General features: G+C 53.3%; 1 protein-coding gene across 2 annotated transcripts in view; it reads left to right on the top strand.

Annotated features, from left to right (window-relative positions):
- The window catches only part of PPFIA1 (PTPRF interacting protein alpha 1), an 81,642-nt gene that overhangs the window by 40,510 nt on the left and 22,690 nt on the right, over positions 1–18,442 (top strand). For both annotated transcript variants that reach the window (XM_061161534.1, XM_061161543.1), the window contains exons 8-16: positions 1–116; positions 1,477–1,611; positions 2,912–2,995; positions 5,853–5,984; positions 7,276–7,338; positions 8,295–8,374; positions 10,531–10,666; positions 12,976–13,199; positions 15,003–15,234. The exon at positions 1–116 is cut by the window's left edge and continues 31 nt beyond it. In XM_061161534.1, coding sequence (XP_061017517.1) covers positions 1–116; positions 1,477–1,611; positions 2,912–2,995; positions 5,853–5,984; positions 7,276–7,338; positions 8,295–8,374; positions 10,531–10,666; positions 12,976–13,199; positions 15,003–15,234 — 1,202 coding nt within the window. The remainder of the gene's footprint in view (positions 117–1,476; positions 1,612–2,911; positions 2,996–5,852; positions 5,985–7,275; positions 7,339–8,294; positions 8,375–10,530; positions 10,667–12,975; positions 13,200–15,002; positions 15,235–18,442) is intronic.

Raw genomic sequence — 18,442 nt, 5'->3', positions numbered from 1 at the left:
GAATCACTACCCTTGAGAAACGCTACCTCGCCGCACAGCGCGAAGCCACCTCTGTGCACGACCTCAACGATAAACTTGAAAATGAAATCGCAAATAAGGATTCTATGCATCGACAGGTAATGGCCTTTACTGAACTGTACCTGACTTTTATAGTAGTGCGTTACTGAGGAAGGAAAGTAAAGACCGTTTCATGTGACTCCCACATTGGAAATCAAGTCCCAGTGTAAAGTTCTTATGACCCTGAAGTACTGCGTTCACAAGTGTGGATGTACATCATGGTAAATCAGCTGAATTGGAAGGAAATACATTTTCTAAAAATTGGGGGTGACTGCAACTTACAGGTTTGAATTAACCATTCTGTGGAATTCCACGCCTGACTCTTGTCTTAGTTGAACGTGGATCTGTTGGCTCGTTAGTGCTTTTACTGAAAGAGCAGAGAGCAGCAGGGACCTTCATGACAGCGGCTGCCTGCTGGGAACCGGGGTCCCTGTGACAGAGGGCAGGTTCAGTGCTCCAGACTGGGAGGGTTTGCACCTCCTGTGTTTGCTGAGCCTCACCCGCTCCTGTTTCCGTGGGGTCTCAGATCATCAGGACTCAACCAGGAAAACCAAACCTGGCTGCTCCAAAGCACAGTGAGTCTGCCTGGTGTGTGCCAAAGTGTATCATTGGCCCCACCACAAAAATAAAATACTAGAAAGCCACTGAAATTTATGATGTGGAATGCTAGTTAAGAGCATTACGATGTAAAAAGTAATGGCTGTAAAAGGCAGATCAGAAAATACTATATACCATATGCTGTTGTTTTCTGAGGGTTTTGAAGCATATCATATTGTTTGTGTATGTGCATAGAGTAATACGCACACAGAAAAAATAAGAAAACTGCTTAGAAACAAACGTTGACCTCTCAGGAACCTGAGCTTTTTGATAATTTAACTTTTTTTTTTTTTTTTTAAAGAATCTATCTAAATTATCTACATTGAAAGTTTTTCAGAGTAAGTAGGTCTTTTAAAAGAATAATGGTGCGTTTACAAATATTAGTTGACTGGCATTTCACCAGGTACACGTATCAGATCTGGATCTCAGTGGAAATGGAAGCTGTGTTTTGGCTCAGATGCCCGTGGCCCTCTGTGGTCAGTAGGGTTCCCTTCAAATAATGATTCTGGTGATGTTTTAAGAAGGGTCAGTACTGAAACTTTCTTCCCTTAACTTGTCAACAAGAATGAATAAGCTTCTACAGAAAGCTGATCTTCTTTAGTATAGAAGAACTTTTTTTTTTTTAAAGACTTCTTTGGGGATGTTTAGGAAAAGCAAATACTCTGGCGGGAGGTGTTCTGCCCATTGAGACCAAGCCCAGGAACACTGAGAGAAAAATTGACCGTGACGCAGCTGCCGAAACAGAACTAATCCAGTAGACACGTGCGTTTAGGTTTTGTCTCAGCAACTCGGCCGTTTCCATGCTCTGCTCTCACTTTGCAGACGGAGGATAAAAACCGCCAGTTGCAGGAGCGCCTGGAGCTGGCGGAGCAGAAGCTGCAGCAGACGCTGCGGAGGGCGGAGACGCTGCCAGAGGTGGAGGCTGAGCTGGCGCAGAGGGTGGCCGCGCTCTCCAAGGTGCTGCTCTGGGTCCGGGGGTGGGGGGGGATGGGGCAGAGGGTGGCCGCGCTCTCCAAGGCGCCGCTCTGGGTCCGCAGGGGCCAGGCCTGGTGGCCGGGGGTGGGGTGGGCGGGTGCACGCAGAGGGTGGCCGCGCTGGGTCCGCGGGGGTCAGCCGCGGGGAAGGCCTGTTCCCGTGCTATCCCACCATGCCCCTTCCCCTGCTGCTCAGTCCACGCGGGTGCGGGGGTCGTGCTGCCCGTCTGAGATGGGAGTGCTCCCTGCGTGTCGGACAGTCCATGCTTCTGTGTCATCCCTACGTTAATTCCCTCCGTTTTGTCCGTGTTCTGTGTCCCCAGGCCACTTCAGCTCCGAGTCACTGCTGCTCAGGAGTTCAGTCAGTCAGCAGCTCAAAGCCCTAGTAGGATAGTTCTTCTCAGATCTAGGAAAATCCCATTCTCGTTTAGGAGACTCTTAAGTCTTTATTGACACACTTTTGAATAAGTCACGGTGGGGCACGAGCAGACCCGGGGCCCTGCTCCCAGCTCACTGTCCCCAGGAGCCCGTGGGTGAGAGGCCGCGTCCCGGAGACGTGGCGCTGCTGGGGGCGTTGTCCGCACGGCCAGCCGGCCACCCCGTCCTTCTGGAGGGAAAGGCGTGGCCCCGTGCTGCCGGTGGGCACTGGCTGGGCACGGAGGGGGCGGGCCGGGCCTGTGCTGGCGCGGCTGTCGGGAGCGTCCGGGCAGTGTCAGGGGCTCGCAGACCCCCCCACCCCGCCTGGCAGGGTCACTGACAGCCGCCAGGGGGCACCCGTCTGCCTGTGATCTCCCTCTCAAGGCCCGGTTTCTTCTCTCCCCCTGCATCTCTGCTGTCTGTCCCCGGTCGGCCTTATAGTCTGACCTTTTGTGTTCCGGAAGCTCTGCCACTAAGGAGGCTAAACTGTTCGAACTTACCTCCCAGCTTAGGAAGGTAGAAGATGTGCCTCGCGCGTCCCGCGCTTGCCGCTGCCTGCTGCCCGCGCTGGCTCGCCACACGCAGTCTGAGGAGGGGGCGCAGCGGCCGCGGATGTGGGGCCCGGGGCGGGGGAGCACATCTCCCACGAGCCGGTCACCAGCACCCTCCGTCACCCACGTATCACACGCGAACCCCTCAGGCTGCTGAGCGGGCATGCGGGCGTGCCCCCCGCGAACCCGGGGCCAGGGGCCCGCACAGAGCACGGCCCGCTTGCTGCCCCTGCTGTCCTAGCCCGCGTGTCATAGCCCGCGTGCCGTCAGGACGGGGTCGCTGCGAGTGGGACTGATGCTGTTCTTGGCCGACAGGCGGAGGAGAGGCACGGCAACATTGAGGAGAGGCTGCGGCAGATGGAGGCCCAGCTGGAGGAAAAGAACCAGGAGCTGCAGCGGGTGCGTGTGCCGGCGGGGAGGCCGTGTCTGGGCCGCCGCCCCGTCTACCGGCGAGTGTGTGTGTGTGTGGCCCCATCTGCTGATCTGGGCACCCGCCTCCTCAGGAGCAGGGCCAGAGGTGGTCGCCCATAGGCAGTGGGCAGGGGCCTGGGGTTCCCCACGTCCAAGGAGGCTGCTTGTTGCTCTGAGCAGCCAGTCCAGGAAGCTGCTCGGGGTACAGGTGGGCCTTAGAGTGCCCCTCAGACAAACCTGAGGTGCCAGCCCGGGGCCCGTGAAGCTGAAGGCATGGCGCCCAGGCGTGCAGCCCGCTTGCCTTGGAGGAGGCGCTGGAGCCCCACGTGCCAGACTGCTGGTCCAGACACGGTGTGTGTTGGGTGGCTGCCCCTGGCAGGAGGAGAACCGCAGATGTGCTGCGACAGAAGGCGCATCAGGAAAGGGCGATGGTGGAGGCTCGCATTAACGAGTCCTGAGAGAGGTCTCCCGGAGGGGCTGGTCACACGTCGATGTGGACCCTCCAGGAAATGGAGGGGGGATCCCAGGTCCAGCCTCAGGCGTCAGTACTCTCCCCACCGCACCTGTGTTCTTGGGCCTGAACTGCAGAGCGTCACACGTGGGCTCCCGGGGGCAGCGATTCTGACTCCCATTAGGAGACCCGCGGTGAGGCGCCCTCCCCGCCTCGGCAGAGAGCTCAACGTCTCCTGATCAGTGGCGTGCTTCCTTACTTTCAGAGCTGCTGCTCAGAAGCTGTTGAGATAGGGATGCTGTTTATGACTAAGACAATTCAAAGGAAACTTTTGTTTTAAAAATATGTGAATGGCGATGCCTTGTTGTGGAAGCTGTGACAGGTTTTATTTTCTTGGGCTCAAAAATCACTGCAGACGGTGACTACAACCATGAGATTAAAAAATGCTTGCTCCTTGGAAAGCTATGACAAACCTAGACAGCATATTAAAAAGTAGAGATACCACTTTGCAGACAAAGGTTCATATAGTCAAACCTATCGTTTTTTTTTCTCAGTAGTCACATATGGATGTGAGAGTTGGACCATAAGGAAGGCTGAATGCTGAAGAACTGATGCTTTTTAATTGTGTTGCTGGAGAAGGTTCTATTTTAACAGAAAATAATTGTTTTTTAATTTTTTATGATGGAAAACTTCAAACATGCCCAAAAGTGGAAGAAGTATAATAAATACCCATGACCCATCAATTAGCTTCAGCAATTTCCAACACAGGGCCAATCTCAAATATATCATTCTTTTGTCTTCTCTCCATTTTTTTTTTAATACAGTAGGTCCTAAAACAGCTTTTTAAACCATGAAATTGATGTTCATTTTTTTTTTTTTTTTCAGTTCTACCACTTTATTGCTCCCAACCCATCTCCCTCCACCCTCGTGCACACGTGCTCAGTCATGTAACCTCATGGACTGCAGCCCGCCAGGCTCCTTTGTCCATGGACTTTTCCAGGCAAGAATACTGGAGTGGGTTGCCATTTCCTTTTCCATGATGTTCATTTTATAAAACACAGACTTGTCCACTTTATTTTTACATTTAAAAATTGCTTGAGGTAATTGTCTCTAGTTTTTTAATATGAGTTACCATATTGGAAAAGACCCTGATGCTGGGAAAGATTGAAGGCAGGAAGAGAGTGGATAACAGGGGATGAGATGGTTGGATGGCATCATCAACTCAATGGGCCTGAGTTTGAGCAAGTTCTGGGAGTTGGTGATGGACAGGGAAGCCTGGCATGCTGCAGTCCATGGGGTCGCATAGTCAGACACGACTGAGCAGCTGAACTGAACTGAATATGAATTATCATTGGAGGAAAAGTTATGACCAACCTAGACAGCATGTTAAAAAGCCAGAGACATTACTTTGCCTTCAAAGGTCCACCTAGTTAAAGCTGTGGTTTTTCCAGTAGTCATGTATGGATGTGAGAGTTGGACCATAAAGAACGCTGAGCGCTAAAGAATTGATGCTTTTGAACTGAGGTGTTGAAGACTCTTGAGAGTCCCCTGGACTGCATGGAGATCAAACCGATCAATCCTAAAGGAAATCAGTCCTGAATATTCATTGGAAGGACTGATGCTGAAGCTGCAATACTTTGCCAATGCTTTTTCCAATGCCTGATGCGAAGAACTGACTCATTGGAAAAGACCCTGATCCTGGGAAAGATTGAAGGCAGGAGGAGAAGGGGCAACAGAGGACGAGATGGGTGGATGGCATCACTGACTCGATGGACATGAGTTTGAGCAAGCTCTGAGAGATAGGGACAGGGAAGCCTGGCGTGCTGCAGTCCATGGGGTCACAAAGAGTCAGACACGACTGACTGAACAGCAGCAGTCAGCACATAGAGGTGAAGTGATGTAGTGTGTAAAGAAAATATGTGAAAGTCTGTCTCCACGGGCTTTTTTTACAAAATGAATTTTCTCACCTTTTGCTTTATAAATTGAATTCATTTTACCCCCTTAATCCAGACTCAAGCTTCTGTTTTTATACTGGGAAATTCCTCCACCAATGTGTGTGTAAGCCGATCCACTTTAAAGTCTGCTTGTTTCTGAGTATAAATCTGCTTGCTCCCCGAGCCCCTCCGACAGGCAGTGGCTGGTGACAGTAAGGTCCCCCAGGTGCTCTGCCAAACAGAAGCGTTGGGAGTGACCTTTGGCAAGTGAAGTCCCTGCCGCCCTCTGCACCTGCCCGTCTGCTCTGCTGGTGCTCCAGCGCCCCCCAGAGGGGGCTGTGGGAGGGGACCACCTCGGGAGCCAGGGCACAGGCTGCTCACGTTGCTGCTCCCCGGTGCTTTTAAAATAATGACCATACTTGTTCTTGAAATTGATGAGTTTTTGTTTTTCCTGTTTTAGGCAAGGCAGAGAGAAAAAATGAATGAAGAACACAATAAACGCTTATCAGATACCGTGGATAAGCTTCTGTCCGAATCAAACGAGAGGCTTCAGCTTCATCTGAAGGAGAGGATGGCTGCTCTGGAGGATAAGGTGAGCTGGCCCCGTGGCCGCTTTACAGAGAGGCACGTCTGGCCCGGCCCAGCCTGGCCCGGTTTCTCGGGGGGCCAGCGGCGGGGTGGGACCTCCAGGTCAGGAGTTGGAAAACTGTTCCCATAAAGGGCCCCACAGTGACGGTCTTTACTGGTTACAAATAGCTGAGTAGCAGCCCTTCACGCTACTCAGTAAGCGTAACAGCGTCCACGGGCAGTGTATAAAGGAATAGACAGCCGTGTGCCTGCAGCCTTGCAGAGAGCATCCGTGAGCCGGATCCGCCGCTGGCCCTGAGGTTGCCAGCCGCCGTGCTCCGGCTTTCTGCTAGGCCCACCCTCACCTTTTTGCTAGGCCCACCCTCACCTTTCTGCTGGGCCCACCCTCACCTTTCTGCTGGGCCCACCCTCACCTTTCTGCTGGGCCCACCCTCACCTTTCTGCTAGGTCACCCTTTGTTTCTTTCTTAGAAGTTTATGTCTGGGGCTTTCCTGGCGGTACGGTGGTTGAGAGCCTGCCCTGCAAGCTCAGGGATGCAGGTCGACCCCTGGTTGGGGAGCTGGCATGCCGCGGGGCGGCCACAGCAAAGGAGGCCCCGTGTGATGCAGCTGAGGCCCGACGCAACCGGTCAATGAGTTTAGTTCAGTAGCTTTTATATGCTGTGATAGAGAAGACTGAATCAACTGAAAGTAAGCATTCTCATATTCCACCTCCAGCCTTCTCTCTTTCCATTTGCTTCGGAAAATGTCTGCGAACCTCCATCAGAGCATCTCAGTGGGCAGCAGGCTGGTTCAGGTTTGGTGAAAGCCTGTCCCAGCTACACCAATGCCCTAAAGACGAGGCCCAGAACCTTCCCGGAGGTTGGCGCTTGGGCGACGCTTGTTCGAGAGAGACCAGTGGTCACTACAAGTTTGCAGCACGTTCTTCCCCCACAAAACCCACTAGAGACCACACAGGGCAGGCCCCTCACTTCACCCTGACCTGCGGGCCAGCCCTGAGGTGGGGGTAGTTTTGTCTTGGGTTTGAATTTGGCATGTGAAACCTGCGCCAGTTTCCTGAGTGACCACTGAACTGCACAAGCTGAAAACACGTTTAAAGCAGTTTCACTTACCCCAGGGACCCAGCCTCCTTGTATCTAGATCAGTCGGGAAAGGAGGAGAGGCACCTCACGCTGGGCGCAAGGCCTGCCACTCATCCCCAGGTGCTTGACACTATCAGACAGAAGTGTAGCCGTCCCGCGGTCCACCCAGTGTCTGTGAGAAGTGACCCTAAAGCACTGTTTGTATCTTTTTCAGAATTCTCTCCTACGGGAAGTTGAAAATGCAAAAAAGCAATTAGAAGAAATGCAAAACGACAAGGTACTTAAATCTCTAAATCATTCAGAAATTTGTCAAGAGCTGTACTGAGCTGGGTTCATTGTTACAGTTACTACAGATGCTTAGCGGAAGTTAAGTTACATCTTCTTTATGGCTCGTCCACTGCTCTACCGTGTATGGCGTTTCTGGTTTTGAACATTGAATGTGTTTGCATTATAGGTGGATTTAGAGTGTGTGGCCGTTGTGTGTGGTTCAGAATTCCAAGTAGTCCTTTCTGGGTTCACCCGAAAGCTGAGACAAAGCATGTACCTTTCACATGGACAGTGCTGTCCATCAGAAAGATAACGTGAGCCGCTATACGATCTAAAATTTCCTAGAAATGAACGGGCTGCTTTATGTTCTGTTTTTCACCGTGAGTCTTGACATCTTCCGTGTGGTTTCCACATCGAGCTCTGCACCGGCCTGTCTCTCGCGCTCCGGGCTACACAAGGCGAGTGCCTGCCGCAGCCACAGCCCAGAGCTGCTGGGCTGAGTGGAGCGACTCGGAAACTTGGCCCTTGTGACTTGTTTTACCCCGTGAGGAGGTGGAGTGGGGTGCAGAGGAGTGAGTGTGAGGAATGCCCAGGAGTGAGTGTGAGCTCCGTGGAGACATTTAAAGCAATGAGGGGGCGAGGGCAGCAGAGGGAGTCCTGGCACCCCCCCACCCCCGGCCCAAGTCCAGCTTATCTCTACAGACTTCATCGCTGGTGATGGCTTGCCATATTTCCTCCAGAAGCTTTTCTGCAGCTGAGATGTAACTTCTTATTCATTATGGTTTATAAGTTTAATATTGCTCTTGAGTGTTTATGTTTGCTATGGGACTCTTAGAGGAAATTTTCTCAGAATTAAAGTGTTCAGAGTTGATAACTAGTAACGTAAGCTGTTAGGCCCATTTTGGCGCAAATCATTTTACATCTGGAAAGCAAGCGTTTCAGACTGTGTCATTTGCTGTTTCGTAGGACCAGCTGATTCTAAACCTGGAAACCCTGAGAGCCGAACTGGAGCAGACGAGGCTGCGAGGGGCTCCCCTCCACCACGGGTAGGGCGCCCCCCGGGCAGCTCCCCTCCGCGCTGCCGAGGGGGACAAGGGCCCGTCTGCTCTGCGGACAGTGTGACTGGGAGTCGCTCACGGTCGCACCTCAAGGAGCCTGTAGCTTCGTGGCCAGCGAGAGGGAAGAGACAAGCATCGTTCCTTAAGGTCGAACTAGGTGCCAGGGAGAGTGGTGGTCACAGTATTGACAAAACTCAAAACCAGAGTTGGAGGTTTGGAAGTGGGGGGCGGACCAGCTGATATTTGGGTGTGTTCATTTGAGGGGCCTGACAGACTGTGACACTGGTGTTTCTTAAGAATCGCAAAAGGTTAGTGACCTGTAGTCATTTTACGTGAACGGAGACTGAGACATGACTTGCGGTTGGCTGCCATGGGAGGAATCACCCAGCTTGTGAATGAGGCCAGCAGATTACTCAGCATCCTTTTTCTCTTACTCCTTGTTATAGGGATAGTAATTTTTACTAAGTATTTAGATTTTTCTTTGGCTGTTTCATGGAAAATGGTCACAAGTGAGATTTAAACTTTAGCAAAGGTTATTAAAGTGCTTAACTGGTGACATTCATCTGTAGGAAATTGACTCCTGCTTGAATCCTGACTTAGGAGATAGTTTGGAGCCCACACGCATATTTCTGCGTTTGTGTGTTTAGGGGATCCTCATGGTCCAGGGCCCGCGCCCAGCCTTCTTCTAGAGAAAAGGGATATCATTGCAGACTGAGGCAGAGCCAGAAACTGGCCCTGTGTCCGAAACCACGGTGGGTGGAGGTCAGGGGGCGCACATGCCCTGCAGGACGGGGTGGGGGGGGACATGGGCAGCCTTGCCCGCAGAGCTCCCCCAGGGTGCGGGGCTGGTGCTATCAGAGGGGGAGACCCCCTGCTCCCAGGGTGGACGAGGTGAGTGTGAGGAGGACTGTGTAGATGGTGGAGGAAGAGGAGGTGGACACAGACTCCTGCTCTGGGGGCTTTGGGTAACGAGGCGGGCGCTGGTGCTGGGACCCGAAGGCCTGGCGCGCTTAGGGGTTCAGAGGGAGAAGCCTAGTCACCAGTCCCCTGTGTGTCAGTGAGAGAGAGAGCCGAGAAGAGGCGGCAGCCGCGGGGCAGGAGGGGCCACTGCACTCTGAAGACAGGGGGCCGCAGTGGCTGAGCGAGGGAGGGGTGTCTCCAGGAGGCTGCTCTTGAGGGGTCAGTGGCTCAGTGGCAAGGTGGAGCCTTGGGGCTGGGCTTGCGGGCAGGGCGGGCTGGCTCGGGGGCAGGGAGTGGGGGCTGAAACCTAGCTCAGAGGCAGGGCGGGCTCGGTGTATTTGGCAGGACCTCCCAGTGAAGTTGGTCACCTTGTCTCTGAGACCTCCTGGAGGAAAGAGCCTTGGGTGAGGAGGGGGAGAGAGACAGAGGCTGCACTCCGCGAGGGGACTGGGAGGTGATGGGGGCGACCCAACCTGGAGGCCTTTGTGGCCTTCAGAGGACCCGCGAGTGTCTGCAGTCCCAGGCGGGACTGTGTCGGAGCTCCCACCCGATTCCCAAGTGTGCTGTGGTAGAAGTTGAGCAGAGAAAGGAGTGGTTCCATTAGGAGGGAGGCGAGAAAGGAGGGAAGACAAGTGTGGCTCTGGGAGGTTCCAGACTTGCATCTCCTGGGAAACACCGCGCGGCTCAGCTCTGAGCTGTGGGTCCGAGGGCTTCGTGCTGTGGGCTATCTGAGGCGCCGTTAGAAGGGCTGAGAGCGGGACAGACGTTGTTCCAGGGAGACGGGTGTTTGTGGTCTGCGGACGTCACACGGGAGGTGGAGGGCAGAGCAGGCACGGGCTGGAGGGGGGTGCGGGTGCCCAGGAACCCGCGGAGCAGGTGCAGGCCCGCCCCGGGACCTGAGGGCGGGCTCCGGGGGAACGGCGGGCCCCGAGCCCCGGGCAGCCAACCACACCCTTGTGTCAGCACTGCCTTCCCCGCATGTGGGGGCTTCTCAGCTGGCGGCGCTGAGACCTGAGTGTTGGCGGGGCAGCGGGCGGCCTGCTGCTGTTCGAGCCAGGAGGGCAGTGGCCGCCCCGGGGCCCCTTTTCTGTGAAGTTGCCGATTTTCCAATGGACAGGCTCTGGCTTGACTGACAGAGCGAGCTCTCTTCTCCTGACAGCGCTCTTCTTTCCTGTGTGTTCCAGCCGACCGCACCTGGGCAGCGTCCCGGACTTCCGGTTCCCTGTGGCCGACGGGCCGGCAGACTCCTTCGGTGGCGCAGCGGTCCTGCGGCGCCCCCAGAAAGGCCGGCTGGCAGCGCTGCGCGACGAGCCGTCCAAGGCGAGCCCCCCCCCCCCCCGCCGCCCATCCCTGGGGGGCACCTGCCCTGCACTGGGGTCCTGACAGGGGTTTGGAACCAAGTGTCGGTAGATCGCTTTACGTCTTCCCATTTTCCTTTTTCTGGCTAAGAGTTTACTTTTAAGGCATGGTTTTTTTTTATTTTAAAGAACCAATTTTGATAACTTATGGCTCACTGTGAGGCCCAACACAGTGCTAGCTAGCACAGTTTTGAGATCATTGTGCGAGTAAATGGATCCATACATCCCTCATGTTTTAGTGAGAAGAATTCTCATTGGAAGTTTAAGTGCCTTCGTATTTTCGCCTCATTCATGGCATGTATTTTCTCTGTGTTTTGAGCTTCCACGTTCAGTGGGCAGCTAGTTTAGGCCAGACATCGTCGGAACTAGGACCCCAGCAGTGACTTAAAAACCGTGTGTGTTCTTGATCTATGTAACGATTCACCGCAAAGCTCAGTGACGTCTCGGGGAGCAGGTCACAGTCCACAGTTTCTATGCGTTGTAGCCGAGTCAGGGCCTCCTGAGGGGGCAGACGTGGGAAGGCCCCCAGGGCTGGATGGCAGGCTCGCAGACTCACCTGGCTGGCGGGGGCCTCTGCGTGGCCTGGCCCTCCTCTGAATGCCCCCTGAGAGCGAGAGCGCAGGGTGGAGCCCGGGCCCTTTTGCGCCCCAGTCCCGGAAGCCGCACACCTTCACTTCTGTTGCAAGAGTGAGCTGCGAAGTCCTGCCTCGCTCAGGAGCTGAGCAGGAGTTGCCCCCTCTGCCTCTTGAAGGGAGGAGGATGGAAGAACTTGTGGACATGTTTTTAAACCCGCGCAGCCTGCTGGACAGTAATGAGCAGGGAGAGGGGACCAGAGTGCCCGTTGTCCGAGGAGGAGGGGACGGTTGTGTGTGAGCAGGGTCGTCAGCGAGGTGACCCCGGGAGGGTGACCTTGAACCAGAGGCCCGGAGGCGGGAAGAGAAGTAGCCACTCGGAGATAGATCAAGGGTCGTGTTAGCCAGTGGGGACAAGGGAGAGAGGGCTGCATCAGGGAGGACCCGGGCTCAGGGCTGAGCAGCTCGAGGCCGGAGCGTGTTTCCTGCAGTGAGGAGGGCCCTGTGGAGGTGGACGGGCCTGTCCAGGGGACATGTCAGGTCAGCAGCTGAGTAGTCCGGCCTGGATCCAGGAGAGAACTCACTCAGCTCAAGGTGGACTGGGGTCATGGGCATACAGATGGTGTTTAAAGGCACGAGCAAGATAAAGTCATCAGGCAGGTGCCCATGGAGAGAGATGGGATCCAAGGGTAGGGCCGGGGGGCACCCCACCTTCCGAGCTTGAGAAGGGGCGCAAGGGACTGAGGCAGAGCCCCGGGGGGGGGGGGGGCGCCTGGAGCCGGGGGAGAGACACGGAGGGGTGGGGAGGGGGCTTGGTAACACGGGGTCCTCGGAGCCCCCGGGGAGCTGCTCTGCAGGGTGGGCACACCGCCTGCTTGCAGAGACCAGGCGGGAGGGGTACAGTAGAGGCCACTCCCGGGGAGCTCTCAGAGGCTGCGGTGGGCGCTGCAGGGAGCCCTGGAGGAGGAATCTGCTGGTTCCCGTGGTGTGATTTTAAGGCCGGAGAAGGGAGAGGACGTGCTGCCCGAGCTGATGGGGGTGAACCCGTAGGCAGAGAAGGGTGTGAGCTGTGGGAGCGGGCAGGCGGCACGGCCCCAGCAGGCACTCTCCCGTGCGTCTCTGATGACAGAGCTGCCTTGCGGCGTGAGGGGCCAGCCCCCAGGACGGCCCGAGTGCCTGTGACCCGGGAGGAGAGCGCGGGGAGCTGTCCATCCCGTCCCCTGGCTGCCCCCGCTCGCCCCTGTCTACACGTGTTCAGCCCGGAAAACGGAGGGTTGGGAACCCTTGAGGACTGTGCTTCTCGGGGAACTAGTCCAAGTGATGACCGCCGAGGTGGACCCAGCGGCTGCGGAGCTGAAGGATTTTCTTTTCTTACTTTCCTTCAGCCCGGCTGGTGGTGGCACGGATGTAGTTTTTAATTTTCGGTTTTTGTCTCTAACTCCATCAGCCCTCTCTTGTGAATAACCTCATAGGATTGGTTGCCTCCCGTCCACACTAAGACCTGAATGTAACCAGGCCATATGAGAGCTGGCTTCTCTCCTCCCATTTCTTCAGTACTGCTTGCTTAAGAGATGGCAGTGTCTCATAAGCATGGCCTGTTTATCCACAGTCAGGGCTTCCATGTAAACTTGTGTTCTGTTCCTGATCCCCGTGAGCCGCCCCGAATGTTGCTGACGAGCCGCGGTCCTCTCGTGCCCAGGTGCAGACGCTGAATGAGCAGGACTGGGAGCGCGCACAGCAGGCCAGCGTGCTGGCCAACGTGGCCCAGGCGTTCGAGAGCGATGTGGACGTGTCTGACGGCGAGGGCGACGGGGCCACGCCCTTCAGCTCTGCCGCTCTGCTATCCCCCAGCGGGCAGGCCGATGCCCAGACTCTGGCCATGATGCTCCAGGAGCAGCTGGACGCCATCAACAAAGAGATCCGGTGGGTGCACCCGAGCCCAGCGCCCCGGAGACTTGGCTCCTCTGCGGAGCTGTCTTGTCTTCAGAGAAGTCTGAGCATCCAAAGGAAGAAAACCGATTGCGGGTCTGCTTCAGGAATTTTCAGTTCAAAATTTTCAGTTCCGTGCTCGCCCTTGATGATAGAGTTCAGTCCTCCAGGGCGCTCTGTCCAGTGTGGTGGCCGCACTCCGTGTGGGGGACCGTGGGGTGTCCCTCCCAGCTCTGAACCCCAAGGTGGGCGAGATGCCGAGGCGGTATCCCCTGCGGCCCGTGCGCCCGCCAGCACCGAGGGTTCACCCTCGTGTGTCCCTCGGAGCTTCCCACGTCCCAGTGTGAAAAGCCACCTGGACAGAAACGCTGGGGTTTTGGGGTTGGCAAATTCCCACTCAGATCTGCATTTTCCTTTTTAAGTTAACACAGCGTGAAAATTAGCTTGTTGTAGGACAGTGGTGCAAGGACGTGTGTTTGAGTTTTTCTTATCTCATCAGTATATTTAAGATGTTTTCTTTAGACACTGTCTTGGCAGTTGTAACAGTTTACAAAGCGGGATAGAATCCGAAGGCCCGCCTGGTGGTGAGCAGGGGGCCTTGGGTCTGGGTGCAGCCGGGTGGCCGGGGGCCCCGAGGCCTGCCTGGGCCACACCCGCACAGCCGTGCCCCTGTCCCGGGTCCACGTCCAGAGTGGCCACAGACCGGTGACCCTGAGCAGGACCCAGCAGGGCTGCTGCTCAGATTGTTCTAGTCACGTCAGCCCAGGCCGAGGTGCCCGTTCCTGTCGGCCGAGCGCGGGGGCTCTGGGGGACGGCAGGGGTGAGCGGCACAGCCAGCAAATGCAGGTGGTGCCGCCTGCACTTCTTACGCTGTAGACGGACTGCTCGTGGGCCGTGTTTGAGCACAGACGGGCTCAGAGAGGTGTCTTCCCCGTCCCCGCAGGAACTAGGGAACGGTTATATATTAATATTTTTATTTTTACCGCATGTTGTCAGGTAAAAGTGATTTTTCCTTATGCAACAAGTTGACTTGATGGAAGTGGTAAATTCTGTCCATCAACTTGTTATCAACAGTGAAAAACTTTCAGGATGTACAAGTAGAAGTGAAACTGGAGAGGTGACGACCTGTAAGAATTTTGTATTTTAATATGAAAATTATTTGCATAATCAAGTATTTAAACTGCTATATAAAATCTTCCACTGCACATTAGGGGAGAAGAGCAGTAACCGTGAACTATAGATTAATGTAGCACAATTGACATGAATCCAGAAACTCACACGAAGCTGGTGGAGAACCTCATCAAGTGATGCGTTTGTTCAGATACAACCTTAAAAAAAAAAAGATCAACTCAGCCCTTCATCTGGTCTGGAGACTTGTGTTTAGGAACTCCAGCTTGTTCGTGAATGGCTGTTTTGACTGTGCAGAGTTCCCGATTCCCGGTGGAAAAGGCTTGAGGCACTGGCGTGCCTCTCTGCCCTGAGAGCAGGGAAGGTGAAGGTTGTCAACCTCAGATACCCCCTCACAGGGAGACTTGCTGCGCCGGCCCCATCAGAATGTTAGAGTAAAGAAGTGAAATCAAGCGTGAATGATCGGGGCCACTTTGTAAGACTCAGTGATAAGTTATTCTAAGTTTGAGAATATTCAGAAGAGGGAAAGTCAAACCTTTTTGCTGAGATGTTAATTAAGCAAGTGCTCCTGGAATTTGCTAATCGTGACACAGAATGCAAGCCCAAATTTGTTGTCCAGACACGTTCCTCTGCTGACAAAGGCAGGTGACAGGTTTTATTCTATTTTAGGTTGATCCAAGAGGAGAAGGAGAGCACGGAGCAGCGGGCGGAGGAGATCGAGAGCAGGGTGGGCAGCGGGAGCTTAGACAACCTTGGTCGTTTTAGATCAATGAGCTCCATCCCCCCGTATCCCGCCTCCTCGCTCGCCGGCTCCTCCCCTCCCAGCAGCGGGCGATCCACACCCCGGAGGATGCCGCACAGCCCGGCGCGGGAAGTAGACCGGCTGGGCATCATGACTCTGGTACGTGTCTGCCTCCTCCCTGCCGTGTCCCTCCCCCAGCACACTGGTTTGTGTTTTTTTTTTGTTTTTTTTTTTTCCTCTTTTTACCCAGAAGAAAATCAGGTACATTTGCTATGCTTAGAGGTCTAAGATTCTTAAAATCGGCTAGTCTTTAATCATTCCACAATTGCACAGCGACAAATTAGTCTTGATATTTGGACCACCAGCTTAGCACGTCGTCATGAACTCAGCCAGAGCCAGCCTCTGTAACGCTGGGCCCGGCCTGTGCTGGCCACAGCAGCTGCAGGGGAGTTTCTGTTCTCAGGGAATAGTTTCGTGAAAGTAACCATAGGCAGCTCTCATGGCGTGTGAAAACCACGCAGCACATTTTACACTGGGGATGCCTGGCTGCAGGGCGCAGGGCATGCGGTGGGAACAAAATCAAACATCTAAACTGGTCTGCTTGCTGATGGACCTGGCCGCGCGCTTGGGCCAGCTTTGTGTGTGAAACCAGGTTAGTGCCCGGTGCCCCAAGGAAGAAGTCGAGCTTCCTCGCTCTTCCGAGTCTAAAAAGGAGATGATGACCTAGGGCTTCTGGTGACAGAGTGTGCGGCTCTAAAGTGCTTGTTCCAGCTTTCTTGTGTGTTTAGCTTAGGTTTTCTGAGTGCGTTGCTGTTTACCCCATGAAATCACGTTTACAACACTCTGCTTTGTAACTGCACTTGTATTACCACTTTTTTCTGTTACCACCCATTTCATTTTAGCTGCATTGTTAGCCAGCATATAATTAAATTAACTGTGAATCATTTTAGCGGCATGTGAAGTGGTAACTAGTCCGTTTTGTGGTCTTTTGACACTGTTTATAATTTGCATCATTGGCTAATGAGTTGATATTTAAAATTCTTTGATGGTTTCGCTGTGGTTTCATGCTTGATTTCTTTCCGAGTATTTGTAAAAGAACAGTTCTGTCTGTGTTTTCCTTGTTGTGGAGTTCTCTGACAGCGTGTCTGCTTTCATCATTGGTTTTGATTTCCTGTCCCATCCCACTGTCTGTTGAGTCGTCCTCAGCCCAGACCCCAGCCTCCCACCCTACCCCGAGTCTGTAGTTTCCCCATCCATCTCCCCTCCCCCGTCCACCCCGCTTGCTCTGGTCACAGCAGTGCTGAGGTCCACAGCGTGTGTCCCCTTGGTGGGGTTTCTACTTTGTCTTCATGTCTCATTAAACGGTGTTTTTCCTCCATGGCAGTAAGTTTTAATTAGTGTATCACTATACAGTTACAAGCATAATATAGATGGATCGTACACTACATAACACGTGTAACTCATAAATGAGATGATCCTTACATAAAGAAATGATCCTCTAAGTGTAGAATTAATGGACTTTTGACACAATATCCTTTCTGTGTTGGTGCTTGGATTTAAGCCTGTAAATCTCATCAGCTTTTGCACAGTTAATGTCTCTAGTAGACTCTTTTACAAAGTATCTTCTATGGTTCATAATATGTAAAGACTCCACCTGCTATTATGCTAGCTTTCATTCTTACATATTTTTACAGGGTACCTGCTTTAATAAATGTATTTTGAGAAGTTTTAAATCAAATTCTAGGTAAAGATTTTACATTAATGTCCAATAGGTGGTTAGATTTGTTCAGTGTTAAAATAGGTATTATGGTAACTTCCTCATCAGTTAAATTACTATTTTAAAGTATAACATGTTTTTTATTAAGAGAAATAAGTTATAGAGAAGTTTGGCTGAGAACAGACAGCTGTTAAGGCCCTTTGTTGTACAGAATGCTCTGCTTTAATAAATCATGATGTTGTAATAGAATTGTATCTTCCTGAGTAATAATTTATAGTGCTTCTCTAGTAAATCTTGAATAGCTTATTTAACTTTTGAAGTCAAAAAAATGTTCTGTTTCCAGGTACACGTTCTCTAAATCTTAATCTCATTTATATGTTTGCCGTCATTTTTGCTTCACTGTATTTACCTATACTGATTCTTGAACTTTTAGCTTCAAAGTCGCAATAAATCTGGTTTCTCTTCATTTCTTTGCATGCATCTATCAGCCTAGTGATTTAAGGAAACATCGTAGAAAGGTAAAATATTTAGTAATTTAGCATGCCTTCGTTTCTCTGTGAAGTATTAAAGAGTCCTTATTGTTTTACGTGAATGAACACTATGTGGTTATGTACTGGTGAATAATTGATGTTTTAATGGAAGTGATAAAACTCACCTACCACTTAAAATATGCTGATGGTTCTGTTAGAAATAGGTCATTCATTGGGACAATTGTAACAGTTGGCCTTTCTCCCACTTGTTTGCCTTCTAATCATCTCATGCTTATTTATAATAGACATAGTATTATTTGTTATTTTTACTTATTTTTTTGGCCATGCTGCACAGTTTATGGGATCTTAGCTCCCCAGCCAGGGATCAGACCGGTGTCCTGGCAGTGAAAGTGCCAAGTCCTAACCTCTGGACCACCATGGAATTTCTGCTTAGTGTTTTTTTAAAAGAAATGACTGAGTCAGAGCCACAGATGTTAGATTTGGGGGAAGCCCATTTAATGACGGGGGAAGCAGTGTGCAGGAGCCTCTGTGCGCCAGGCACCGTGTTGAGTACGTCCCAAGTCTCATCTCATCTGGCGGACACCCAGGTGGGGTCCAGGCTGCTGTCCTCCCCATTCAGCAGAGGTGGACACTGAGGCTGAGAGAGGCTGGGCCCCGTGCCCAGGCTCGCACACCCAGCAGTGTGGTGCGGACTGGTCTGATCAGAGCCTGGACACTGAACCGTGGAGCCATCCAGCCCGCTTTCCTCCAGAGGCCCTCGTGTCCCTCACGGCATCCTTGATGGAGGAGCCTCAGGAGGGAGCTCGGGGCCTCCCCCTCGGGTCACTTGCATGGGCCCCTGTCGTTGGAGTCCAGTGCCCCGAGGGCTAGCCTTCCTCGTCCCTCTTCCTCTCCCAGCCCGCTGACCGAGCACTCCTGGGCCTTCCCGCAGGACTCGGGCAGCCGCGCTCTGGTTCAGGCAGCTCAGTGGCCGGGAGCCCCTCTGCTGGGCGCAGCAGAGCAGCGCCGTCAGCCTGGGGCTGGTGGCCTGGGTATGCTGCTCACCCGCTCTGTGGCCTGCTCTGCCCTCCTGTTAAGTGAGGACATGGTCCTGCTCGTCCTAGTCACGTGGGCGCCAGGGGGGCGGGCTTCCCTCCTGGGGGCGGGTGGCCGGGCTGGG

This window comes from Dama dama, chromosome 2 (genome assembly GCF_033118175.1).
Source record: "Dama dama isolate Ldn47 chromosome 2, ASM3311817v1, whole genome shotgun sequence".
In the NCBI taxonomy this organism is placed as follows: Eukaryota; Metazoa; Chordata; class Mammalia; order Artiodactyla; family Cervidae; genus Dama; species Dama dama.
This window is presented reverse-complemented; position numbering and strand designations above follow the sequence as displayed.